The following is a 12,245-nucleotide window of genomic DNA, read 5'->3' on the forward strand; positions in this document are numbered from 1 at the left end:
GGCACAACAGTATCACTCCAGCAATATAACCAGTGCAAAAATCCCTTGTATTTTACTCCCCTCCCCCCGTCCCTGTGCCTTCTTCCTAAAATCTATATTCTAATAGCATGGTATAAACTCTGGAAAGTTCACTCCTATTTAATTCCCTGGATTATTCAATTCCCTATTTAATTACCAGACTAGGCCTAGACTGGATACCACAATGCTACCCTTCCCAGTTTTCTTAGAAATGTTGTTGGCTTCAGCTGAACACAGTATTTTACATAGCAAGCTCGACTCACTTATCTTTTTTCCTTCCCTTCTGTCACCTTCCTGTAATGATAAAAACAAAACCATCAGCTGGGATGGTGACAACTAGATGAAGATAACAACAAACCTAGCTGACCTGGCAGATCAAGGGAGGTTTTTACATCTCATTAGCAGTATAATGATTCAGAAATGTCATGTATTATTCTTACTCCAGCATGTAGGCACTCTAGTGAAGATCAGGATGTTATTTCAAATGACATGTCCTACTTCATTTTAATTAGGGGGAAGAAAACAAAAATCAATAAAATGCGAACAAACACAGGCAAAAGAGGATTTTTAATACTGATTTTACATGCTGTTTCTGAAACGGGTTAGTGTGCCAGCTGGTTTAGGCACATCCTTAGGCCTCTCAAGAGTTAACTAGGATATTTCTTGATAAACTGTTGAGGAAAAAGAATTCCAGACTATAGCCTGAAATGATAAGCTAAAATTTCAGGGTTTGGGGGCTTTCAGTGACCAGCAAAGGAATGCTTCATTGGGGAGGGGTTATATGAGATCCTGCAGGCTCGGGAAGGTCACTGATGGCTGTGGTGCTAGGGCAGCACCTGGGAGGGATCCTGAGGCATCCAAGGTAGAGGGTGGGAAAGACCCAGTATCCAGGGAAGGCCACAGCCCTGCAGCTCCAGCCACCACCCACTGCCCCTGCAAGCTGCAGCAGGAGCAGCCAATTTCTCATTTGCAATTTATCTATACACCTACATATACATATCTCTACATATATATATGACACATGTTCTCTCCTCAAATGTACTGCTTTTCTTTTTGCAGAAGGCTATTTCCATGTAGCTTCTGTGCTGCTAATGAATGCTTGAAAAAGTGTGCTTCTCTCTGAAGAGCTGTGACACCAGGGGAAGAGGATTGCTGGGAATTCAGGAGGATGCCCTGGCTTTTGCTGTGAGACAAAAGCCACTGCTGATGTCTCCAGTTTCAGTCGTATTTCACGTGTCTCTGAAGCGTTTTGGACTCTTGAAAGGAGAAGGCCTTTTCAAGACAAACCTGTACTGCCCAGAGATTGACACCAGTGGTGACAGTTAATTGATCCCTGGACTCCTTCCCAGTTGTTCTTGTGCAGATGAGTAAAATAATTCCCACTATATGCAAACGTGGTACTTCCTCATACACTCGTCAAATTCTCATGGCTGATGTCTGCAAATGAATTAACTTATTCAATGGCTGGTCGCTTCTGCAGGTGGAAACTTTCAGTGGTACAGTAGGGGAACAGTATTTCCAAAGGATGACATTTGCAAGTGTCCAGGGTTTATTTCTATGTCAGAGATGGGTTTCCACATCCGAGTGGGTCATGTGCCAACTCACTTGCCTGAAGTGGGAAAGCACCGTATCCAGAAAAACAGCCCTTTCACTTTTCCCAGCACATACAACGAACGTTCTCTTTTTTTTTTTTTTATTTTTTTTTTTTTTTTTGGTTTCTCGGAAGGAACATTCACGAGGAATTTTTTCAGGCGCGTGATTTTTTTTTTTTTTTTTTTTTTTTTTTTTTTTTTTCAGGCGAATGCTGCCCGATCAAACCGATGTGTCGCTTTGCTGCCGCGGGTCGCTGCCACCCCCGCGCCGGCCGTGCGGGCCCTGCCCCGGGCAGTGGGCGCCCGCCCGCTCCACCGGCCGCCAACCGCGAGTTCAGAGCACTAGAGCTGGGCGCAAGAACTTGACACAAAACGCGACCCAGCGCTCAGCGCGCCGCGGCTGTGCGCGTTAACCGCTGCTGTCGGCGTTACGTGGCGCCCGGCGCGGGGCATTTTCCCTCCGGGAAAGCGCGGTGCCCGTGCGGGGCCCGGCCGGCAGAGCCCGGCCCGCGGGGTGCGGGCCCTTCACCCAGCGGTCGAGGGCAGGTGCGCGGGACGGGCGGGCAGGCACCGGCCGCGCCCAACGCAGCCCCCTCCGCCGCGGGCTCCAACGGCCCCACCGCCGCAGGGGGATCGCCCAGCCGCGGGACCGGCGGGACGCGGGCCGGGCGGGGCGGGGCGGGGTCGGGCCGGGCCGGGCCGCCCTCCTCGGAAGGAGGGGGAAGCCGCCTCCACCTGCCCCCGTCGGGGCCAGCCCTCCCTCGTAGTATTTAGCGGAGTGTCGCGGCCGGGTGTTGCTCAAGCCGGTGCGGGGCAGCGAGTTGTTCGCGCCATGAGGCACGGCGGGCTCGAGAACCCGGTGTTTGAACCACCCAGCCCCGACCTCGACCGCCGCCGGGCGGGCCGCGCAGGGGCAGGTGCCGGCGTCCCGGAGGCGGCTGAGGAGGGGCCCTGCGGGTGGGGCCACTGCGCCCCTAAGGCTCTGCAGCTCTGCAACAACCCTGAGGGCTACCTGGCCGCCTACAGCCTCCTGGCTATCTTCCAAGGTAACCTGTCCCCGCCGCCTGACCCGGAGCCGCGGGTCGGCTGCCCACCTCTCCGCTTTCTCTGCGGGACCCCGCACCTGCAGGCCGCCTGCTGCCCTGGGCGTATCTCGGTCACCATCCTGCAGCCGTGGGGGGAGCCAGGTGGGAAAGGCCGGGGAGGGGTGGTGTTGGGTACGGGGAGGCAGGGCTCCTCCAGGTGCGTGGTGCTGAAAAGTGGCAGTCGTGGCTTCATCCGGGGAAGAAAGTACCCTGATGCCCTGCGCAGGGAAGTTGCTCATACTGTATTACTCTCTGTACTTTGCTCTGTTCCTCCTTTTTTTTTTCTTTTATTTTCCCACTTACCTTTTTGATCACTGGTGTGTCTGTGGTGCCACCAGCTCTGTGCTTTGTGCTGTTGTCTGTGCTGCAGCCCCATTGCTCACAGGGAAATAGTGCTCCATGTGCACCTCACAGGCTGAGACATGAGCCAGGGAATAAAACACATGATGTAAAACAACAGATAAAGCTGTAGTGCCCTAGCATGTACTTTGTTACCTGCCAATTAAAAAGGTACCTTGGCATGGTTGGGTGGGTCTTCAAATAATTAAGATGGCTTTAAAAAATTATCTGTTTGTTGTGTGGATCCCAGTGCAGCTGTCTTTCTAACACTGAACTAATGGCTTGACTTAACCTTGGGGGAACCTCAGTTTCTGTCGTTAAGCTTCAGATATTCTTATCCATATTTTTTGTTTTCTCTAACAATATTTGTTAGGGCCTTGGTAAGCCTTAGCCTTGTAAAGTAGTAGTAATGCCTGAGGGGAAGCGTTAGTGCACCAAATAGGCAAACTTGAGGTTTGTAAAGCTTAGGTATTTGTCAAATGTAGCGATACTGGATTAATGTTCAGAACCCTTCAACTTCATTGGACCAGCTAGGAAAGAAAACTGTGTTTCCTGAAAAAAAATTAGGTTTAAAGCTCATCCTTGTTGTTTATAAAGAATGAGACTGCTTTAGAGTGGTGGTGGGAGATGCAGAAGAAGAATTTCAGTGCTATAAGAGCAGGTAACTTAACACAGAAGACATGCGGGATATGGATGGCTGCCTTCCTGCCCGGAACCACACTGAGGTAATTGGGTTGGGCTGAAGAGAGCTGCACAGGAGGTTCAGCTTAAAACCTGTAAGGGTCTGAGTCATAGAAGAAACAGTGTCCTTCAGTATGTGTTTCTGTAAACTCAGTTTCTGATTTCAACCTGTTCAGAATCTGATCTTTTCTTAGTGTACAGGTATTGTGTTAGAGAAGAAGTGTCTAGAGAGTTTGGGGCAGAGTCTGTTGTTACAGCTGATAGGACCAGGAAGTGATGACTGTTGCAATTGTCCTGCTGTTACCTCAAATTTGTTGTTTCTGACATTAGAAAAAAGAAAGGGAGGGGTGGAGAAAGATCTTATATAGCAGATTTGTATGTCAGCTGAGTAGCAGAATACTTTTAGATTGTACATGTATATTTTTGTAGCTTAAGAATGCACATAGGCAACCAAAAATGCCCTGAATGTGACACTGAAAAGTTTCTGTTTATATTACGCTAGACAAAGCATCATGAATATTTCGAGCACTTCTAAATTTGCTAGAGCACTATTTCTTAAAATCCAGTTTGCTGTGGTGATCTGATTGTCTGCTCAGCTGAATAATGAATTCACTATAACTTTAAATTTTCTCTCTTATTAGTAGTGTGGATAGGTTTCCAGTCATAAAAAGGGCTTGTGTTGTTAGAATCTGTCCCCTTAAAATACTATGGGTTTTGGTTATGTCACTTACCCAGGTCTTGGTCCGGTTATCTAACTGTAGATGTATGCCAGACCTCAGATCTAGTTCAGATTTAGGGTGTTAATGTAAGGAAATTTCTGATGCTTGTTTTGAAAGCTGAAAGTATGAGTTATGGCTATTACAGGTCTTGTGGCATTCTTAATGTTGTATTATCTGGATTTTCTGAAGAAGTACCTTTATATAGATTGTAGAAAGGAAATGTGGCACTGAAGACTCAAGTTTCAACTCTATTTGAGAAGCAGAAACAAGAATCATCTTCAGACAAGAAATTCAGTGCTGCATGTGAAACTGAAAAAATGTTCAGGTCTTGAATCTTCAGAGTTTAGATAAAAGTACACAAAACACAACTGGGATCTTGAAGTTATGTGAGCTACTACGGTATTTCAGCTTTGGATCTATTTGATTTACCCTCCAAATTACAGAATTAGTCAATAAGGAAGATAAAATATATCTTTAAAACTCGCTAATGCTAGTATATCTCTGGAAAAGTTTATTTCCTAATGCACTGAAAAGTAATGAAGTAATCTTTAACACACTTCTAATGTATACAAGTTGTTATACTAGACTTTTTACACAATGGGTGAACACAGTAGTTATCTGCAGTGACCTGGTACACGTGTGTAGATGCATGTGTGTATCTAACTGAAGGTATGTATTTATTAGGCTATTTTCTAGCTGCCCTGGAAAAGAGGTTATTGTTATCATTAGCACCTGATAAGCTCTATTTCAGCTTCTCAGAAGGTTCCAGGTGAAACTTAACTCTTCATTTCTGACTGTTTCTGTTTCAAGTAGATGTGAAACCTGTATTTCCAGAATAGAAAACACTTATTTGTGTAGAACATGGTTACATGACTAATACCAGCTTTCTGTATGGTACTTAGAGTTGCATAAATGTATGATTGCATTACAATAACCAGATATGCTGCGGTTCATAGCTGTAGTAGCAGACTAGTTAGAAGTTATCTCACTATTTTGAGTACAAGAAGGACTGTTTATTCCTTATGTCACTAATAATTTTATTAAACCAAACAGAACCACTGTTTGACACTGGTCCAGTCTAATCTATCTGAAAACTTTGGAAAGCACTAATGTTTTATACCCTCATCAGATTTGTTGCTGGAAGGACTTTTTAATAATTTTACTCTTTCTGTTTTTTTCAATTGTGTGCAGTTATCTGCAAAACACTGCTTTAAAGCCAGCATACTTACAAAAACTGTAGGCCATATTTTTTTTGTTAAATGGATGAAGAAAAAATACTTTTGTATTTCATTAGGGCAAATGAAGTTGGTTTATGATTAACCTGGATTTTGTGGGTCAGTACACGCTGTAGCTAAACTTCTAACAGGCAGGACAATAACGTTTTGGATGAGAACAGTTAAAAAAAAAAATCTATACTACGATTTAAGTGTTGATGTCTTTGTAAGATTTGTTTTTTGGATCAAGTTAGTATTAGCAATGTTCCATCTTCCCTGAAAAGAGTTAAGTGATTAATTACTGGATGGTGGCATTGGAGAAGTTATACTGCCGTTCATCACTTCTACACTTTTACAGGTGAAATCTAATTATCCAATAAAATTAACTGCAAGGTTTTATGGCTTTTAGGATGTAAATTAAAGGTGGCAACTTAACTAGAGGTAAAAGACAATGTCTTCTAGTTCTATAACCAACTTTCTATGTAGCACACCTACTTCATGTGAATGTTTTAAGGCCTTAGTAAATGTTTGAAGTGCTGGCAAATGGAAAAAAACCTTGTTTGTTCATTCCTCTGTGCTAGTATTGTTCTTTGGTCAATGCTCCTTAAGAAGAAGAAAGCTGCCAAATATATAAATAATGGCAGTGGAGGAATACTTGAATACTTCTGTTAATCCTGTATGAATTTAAGTGTGGTGGTCCAACAGACAGATGAAATTGTCATCCTCAATAAAGAGGCTGTAGTAGTGTATTAGAAAACTAAGATTGTGCCAAGAGCTGCCTCCTTACAGAAAAGTGAAGTGTTTAGTTAATGATGGGAATAGCACTGATAAAAAAACCCAGCTGGTTGATCACAGATTTGGAGTAAATTTTTCTGACATGTAGAGCACCTTGGGGAGATCTGTTGAAGTTCAGGCTGTGTAGCTGTACTTTTGGATGGTACAATGCTCGTTGAAAACTAACTTAAATCCATTTCAGTCATATCGTTCTGTTCTTGAAATAACAGTAGAGAATCACATCTGAATTCTGGAAAGAGGAGGGATAACTGTAGGGCCTGTGTCATGAGAGATGCTAATTGGTGATCAGTGAGGTTACAGAACTCTTAATCTTATTGGCACCTGTGACTCCAAGACCTCCTAAGTTTTTTCCAGGGTATATATTTTATCACAGGCACATTTCAATTAGACTACCATGAAATTATCTGACCCTGTTATGGAGTACAGCTGTTCATATCACTTGTAACAGAATCATATTTTGGTACTGTTAAAAAAGTAAACTACAGTAAGTTTAACTCCTTTGTGTTCCACATAGAGACAGAATGTGAGGCAGGATGGGAGATTCAACTTAGTTACCTATAAACAACACTCTTGTAAAAACGGACAGTGTCTGTAGCTGCAATTGTCAATGCATCCTTTACTTGCTTTTACTTTTGGATCTATTTCTTGGAATTCACCTGTGCTGAAGTAGGGCAGCTCTTGCGAGGCCTTTTCTCCAGGTTGTCTGATACTTCTTGCTTCGGGGAACTTCAAGGTTCAGAGGGCAAACATTTCTCAGTTAAATCACCTTGGTGGCTTTGAAACTGTTGTAAAGTATTTTTAAATGGTTTAACCTTTTCTTATATTGCAGGGAAAGGATGTCTGTTCAAAGACTTATTATATCTTCCCTTTGTGATTTCAAGGAGGAAATGATGTTTGTTTGACAACCATTATTTGAAAGCTGTGTTCTGAACTTGCTTCACTTGTAATTTGTATTCTAATACAAGTCATAACCTTGACCAATCTAATATCTTACGGCATTCTGTTTAAAATCTCTGTGCTTCATACTGAATCTGGAACCTACATACATGAACAGAGTTTGAGGCATTGTATTTTGCTGGCTTAATACTTGAGTGTTAAATCTTCAGTGTCCACAGGAGATAAGAAAATAGAATAGTTTCTGTATCAGATGGCTGGCTTAAGCGGGCACTATATCAATCCACTATATATGTGGATTTTACTTAGCTAAATAAATACCTAAAAATGTAGCTTTGTAAATATATTAATTTTAACTCTTCTATAGCACAATGGTAAGTTTAGCCTTGCAACTTTTTAAGTTAAAGTATCCTTGACTAATTATGTCTTTTTTTTTTTTATTTTTAGGTATTGTGGTAAACGGCCTGATTAACATTAGTATTTCAACAATTGAGAAGCGTTATGAGTTGAACAGTTCCCTCACTGGCTTAATCTCTGCAAGCTATGATATTGCTTTCTGTATATTGTCACTGTTTGTATCTTTCTTTGGAGAAAGAGGGCACAAACCACGATGGCTTGCTTTCTCAGCATTTATGCTAGGATTGGGCTCACTTATATTTTCTTTACCACACTTCAGTAGTGGAAAATACCACTATGGAGCTAAACTTGAAGGTAAGCTTATCCTTATGTTTGGAAAATGATGTAAAAAAAAACAAAACAAAACTGTGGCAACTTGGTGCAAATCTTAATTTCATGCACAATAGTTAATCTCTGTCAAAGTCCAAATAATAGGGCATCATTTCTAATTCTGAAAATAAAATGATTTTGTGAAATCCCTAAGTTCAAGAGCTGTCTGCACAGTGAACTTCCTTTTTCAGAAGAAGTATGAGTGTTAATGTCAGTTCTTGCTTTTAAGCAACATTTACATAAAATGCTTTTTTTGACTTGCATGATGAATGCAGTTAAGGTTCACTATGTGTAAAAAAAAAAAAAAAAAAAAATGATCTGGCATTTCTTTGTGAATAGGAATGGAAGTTATGTCAATGATGTGGAATGAATGTTAAAGGAAAGCTGTTAAATTTAACATCTTGTTTAAAGGTGTCTAATTTTTGCAGTTCTGGATTTTGAACTATTAAAGGCATCTTGAGTAAGTAATTAACAAGTTTCACTGACTTCTTCTAAAATGTTGATTAAAACTTGTGGGTTTCTTTGGCAAGCAGTCCTGAACTACACTGAACAAAGCAGTACTGAAACAGCAGGAGCATCCAGCTCTCAGATCTTGCCTATCTTTTCTCATAGAACAAGACTTGAAGTGTAGTGTGCTTAAAGCCGGCTATTTGCCTCTTAATCTAGTGGCACACATGTAACTAACGAAGAAACATCCAGATATGTTTAAGGCAGGATGATTTAATCTTCTAGGATTATTTAATTGCTATTGCAGGGTTTAATCAGATTTATGTCTTCAATGACTAAGCATATTAGAGTGCTTACTGAAAAGATCAGTAGCCATTAAGGAATCAGATGGAAGGTCCTCAGTCTTCCAGTTGCTGATTGTCAAATTAGTGGTTTTTTTAAGTGTTAATCATATCATACACTTCCATGAGCTGTCCAGATATTGACCATTAATTAAATAACTTTGGTGAGCTATTTTTCCCCATCTAAGAAATGAGGATATGAGGCAGAAGTTAATTGACATTTTAACTGAACAAAGCTAAAAGAAAAAACTCTTCAGTGTTCGGAGGCTATGAGCAGATGATTACTTGTTAACCCTTAATAGAGGGGCAGCAGCTTACTTGCTCCTGACTATTAAACAGTCCTGTTTCTCAGCAGTTTCACTATTACCCTCCCTACTTCACTAGTATGGAAGGGAAGATGAACTTGGTACAAAAGAGACTACAATTGGTTTTGAACTTTTTTATTGGAAAAAATGATGCTGACAGGGTGAGGTGTGTGAAGAGAGATGGTCAACTTTTGCAACTGATCTCTCCACTTCCTACCAGTTTTGGTTGAAATCTCAGAATCTGTTACTGTTTCATCAAACGTGTGCTGTTTCATCCACCATTAAAGATTCTGTAGGTGTTGATGCCTTATTAGGGATCGTGTTCTATGTGGACTTCTGAAATCTAAAAGCTGTAGGGAGAATTTTAAGTGGAAAATCTGCTTTCTTCTCTATGGCACTGTAAGCTGGCTGGATTCACACTGTTTTGACTGCTGTAATGCCGGTACCTATGCTGTGACTGATGAGCAGATTTAAAGACTTAAGCTTATTTAAACAAAAGACTACCAAAGATAAATGACTATGGAGTACAGGGAATGTCTGTACAATGACAGTCGATGTGAGTCTGCAGGTGCTGTGCAATGGCATCCTTTAACAGTGAAGTAAATTACAGCATGTGGCTTTATCGGGTGTCTAGTGTGGCTACTTCTGATGTTGATGAAGCATCTTATCTACACATTTAGTTGCAGAATTTAATAGCACTGTACCCCAAAAACCTTTGTTGTTGCTTATTTGTTTGGATGAGTAGTTTATAGAAGTTTTAATAGATTGACAGTAAACTTTTATTTGATGTTTTGCATTAAAAACTGCCATCTAGTTTATTTTTGAACAATTCCTAGTTGGTTACCTGATTGTTTCATATAAGTACAGTAAATTTACCTGCAGGACAACTTCAAAGTATAGTTCAGAGTGATATTTAATATGGCTGCCAAATTAATTAATGGATTTACTCTAGTATATAAAATACACCTAGCCTCCAGTGTAAGGTTTATAGACTTCCTGAAGCTTGCTGTTTTACCCTGAGATATCAATTTACTTTTATTCTGAGTGTATACATATCCTACTCTGCAAAACTATTCCACTGGAAATAGTTATCATAGTAACACAATTTAGAAATGGTTTGCTACTTTTTCAATATGAAATGTATTAAACTAATGGTCTACCTATTTAAAAAAAACCCAATAAATCGGAGACCGCGGAAAGGTCTTAATTTTGATTCTAGAAAAGCTTCAGAGTCAAATTTATAACCTAGATGTAACCAATATTTGTTCTGGTTAACTTTTTTTAGGTTACATAGGGTCGTCAGTGTGAGCTGGCTCTGATCTTGGTAGGCAGGAGCTCCATCTAGTGGTTCGTCTGAAATGAAACCATTCCGTATTTGATCACCCGTAGACAGTAGAGGACTGTAAAAACTGCAGATGCTTTAAGCAATATACGTTTAAACTTCTCTCTCAGATCTGATTGAAACATGTTTAAGTCTGTAAAATCAGTCGGTCGCAGCAAATGCGAAATGTAGTTCTTTAACTTGATACAAGGAAGACAACTTTAATGTGAAGACAGTCAAGCTTTGGAACAGATTACCCGGGAATACTGTGCAGTCTGTATCTCTGGGAGGGTTTCAAGATGTTGCTGAGTAAAGTCCTGAGCAGCTTGGTCTGCATTTGGTTTTGGCACAGTTTGAATTAGGAGTTTGGACTACATGACTCCCTGATGCCTTTACCAACCTGAATTATTCCATGAGTCTCTTCAATAACAGGCTGTGAATGATGTCTTTTGAAAAAAGATCTTTGTTAATAACAAGTCTTAGCCATTTGAGTTAGTATGTGGTGTGATTTCAGAAGAGGGAGAATGACTTGAACACTTTTCTTCAGTTCTCTTTTCTACTGGAAAGTCAAGTGGTACATAAGTTGTTTAGTATCGGAGAGTGAGTGAATCTTCTCTGAAGGGCAGTAAGAGATCTTCCTTCCTAGAACATGCCAAGGACAATTAAAGAGTGAAGAAAAATGGTACTAATGGAGAGAGAATGTGTGATACCAGTCTCTAATTTGACTGTTTTGTCTTGCACAATCAGTATGTCTGTGGTTTTTCTGCTGGCTTTGCTTTCTGAAGAGTTTATCTGACCAGTTGAATAACTGATAGTGCTGTTGTTCTCTGCACTGCTTGACCTATTTCTCTATACCACTTACATATTCTGTAATACTGTAACATCTGCCTTTAGAAACTAAGAACTTAGTCTTTGTTCAGCATGTTCATTGAAGCTTTGACTTTCCCATTAAAGACTTGGAAGGGAGACAGACTTTTTTTTTTAAGATTAAAAAGGAATAGAAAACAAGATGTTCTTTGTCTCACTCTGCTCAACTCTCTTTATAAACTTTATAAACTCTGCTCCCCAAAAGACAAAACCCCCCACACCTACTTGCTGCAGTTTAAGAACTGAGTAAAACTAGCCTTGACCTGTCTTAAATCTAATTAACGTAACTGCTAAAGCATCTCACAGTTGGCTCTGCCTTCTTGGGTAGTATATTGTGTCAGATACTTGGGAATGTTTGGCCTTTACATAACTTGGATTCAGGTAGATGTGTTTGATAAAAGCTTGCAAGATGGTTTATGATGACTAACTCTGGATGCCGTTGCCTTTAATGCAGTTCTGATCTTTAAAAGGCAAGTCTAATCCACTAAATTTTAGAAGGAAAAACAAATTTAATGAGAAAAGGTATTAAAAAATGGTCAGCCACCCATCTTGAACTTCTAGAGCTTGGTTTTTCTCAGGTTATCTTGATCGTGTGAAAGCTAGTGCCTTCTCTCTCCACCATTCTCATGACAGCAACAAACAAGCTTATGGATTTAATCCAGGTTAGGTTTAAACTGTGTCACTTTTACAAATCTGCTTAAACCTTGAACTGGTACAAGAAGGGGGTGACATAAATAGCTGAGGTAAACTGTTGTTTGATGGCAGTTTTGACTTTACGCTGGTTTAAGCTAATCTCATAGTTTTGTGGTAGATTCTCTTTGTTTTTAAAATGTTCTTGGAAACATGAAATGTGGTCTGTGACTCCACTTGGCAAGTGCATGTGTACTTGCTGACTTTAAAA

At 40.7% G+C, this 12,245-nt stretch overlaps 1 protein-coding gene across 1 annotated transcript in view; it reads left to right on the forward strand.

Annotated features, from left to right (window-relative positions):
* The first annotated feature begins 2,432 nt into the window (after positions 1 to 2,432).
* Positions 2,433 to 12,245, forward strand: part of SLCO4C1 (solute carrier organic anion transporter family member 4C1) — a 32,525-nt gene continuing 22,712 nt past the window's right edge. Inside the window, exons 1-2 of the mRNA XM_040580875.1 lie at positions 2,433 to 2,656; positions 7,785 to 8,048. Of these exons, the coding sequence (XP_040436809.1) occupies positions 2,443 to 2,656; positions 7,785 to 8,048 (478 nt within the window). The 5' untranslated portion in view covers positions 2,433 to 2,442. The remainder of the gene's footprint in view (positions 2,657 to 7,784; positions 8,049 to 12,245) is intronic.

The sequence above is a fragment of the Falco naumanni genome, chromosome Z (assembly GCF_017639655.2).
Source record: "Falco naumanni isolate bFalNau1 chromosome Z, bFalNau1.pat, whole genome shotgun sequence".
Taxonomy (NCBI): Eukaryota; Metazoa; Chordata; class Aves; order Falconiformes; family Falconidae; genus Falco; species Falco naumanni.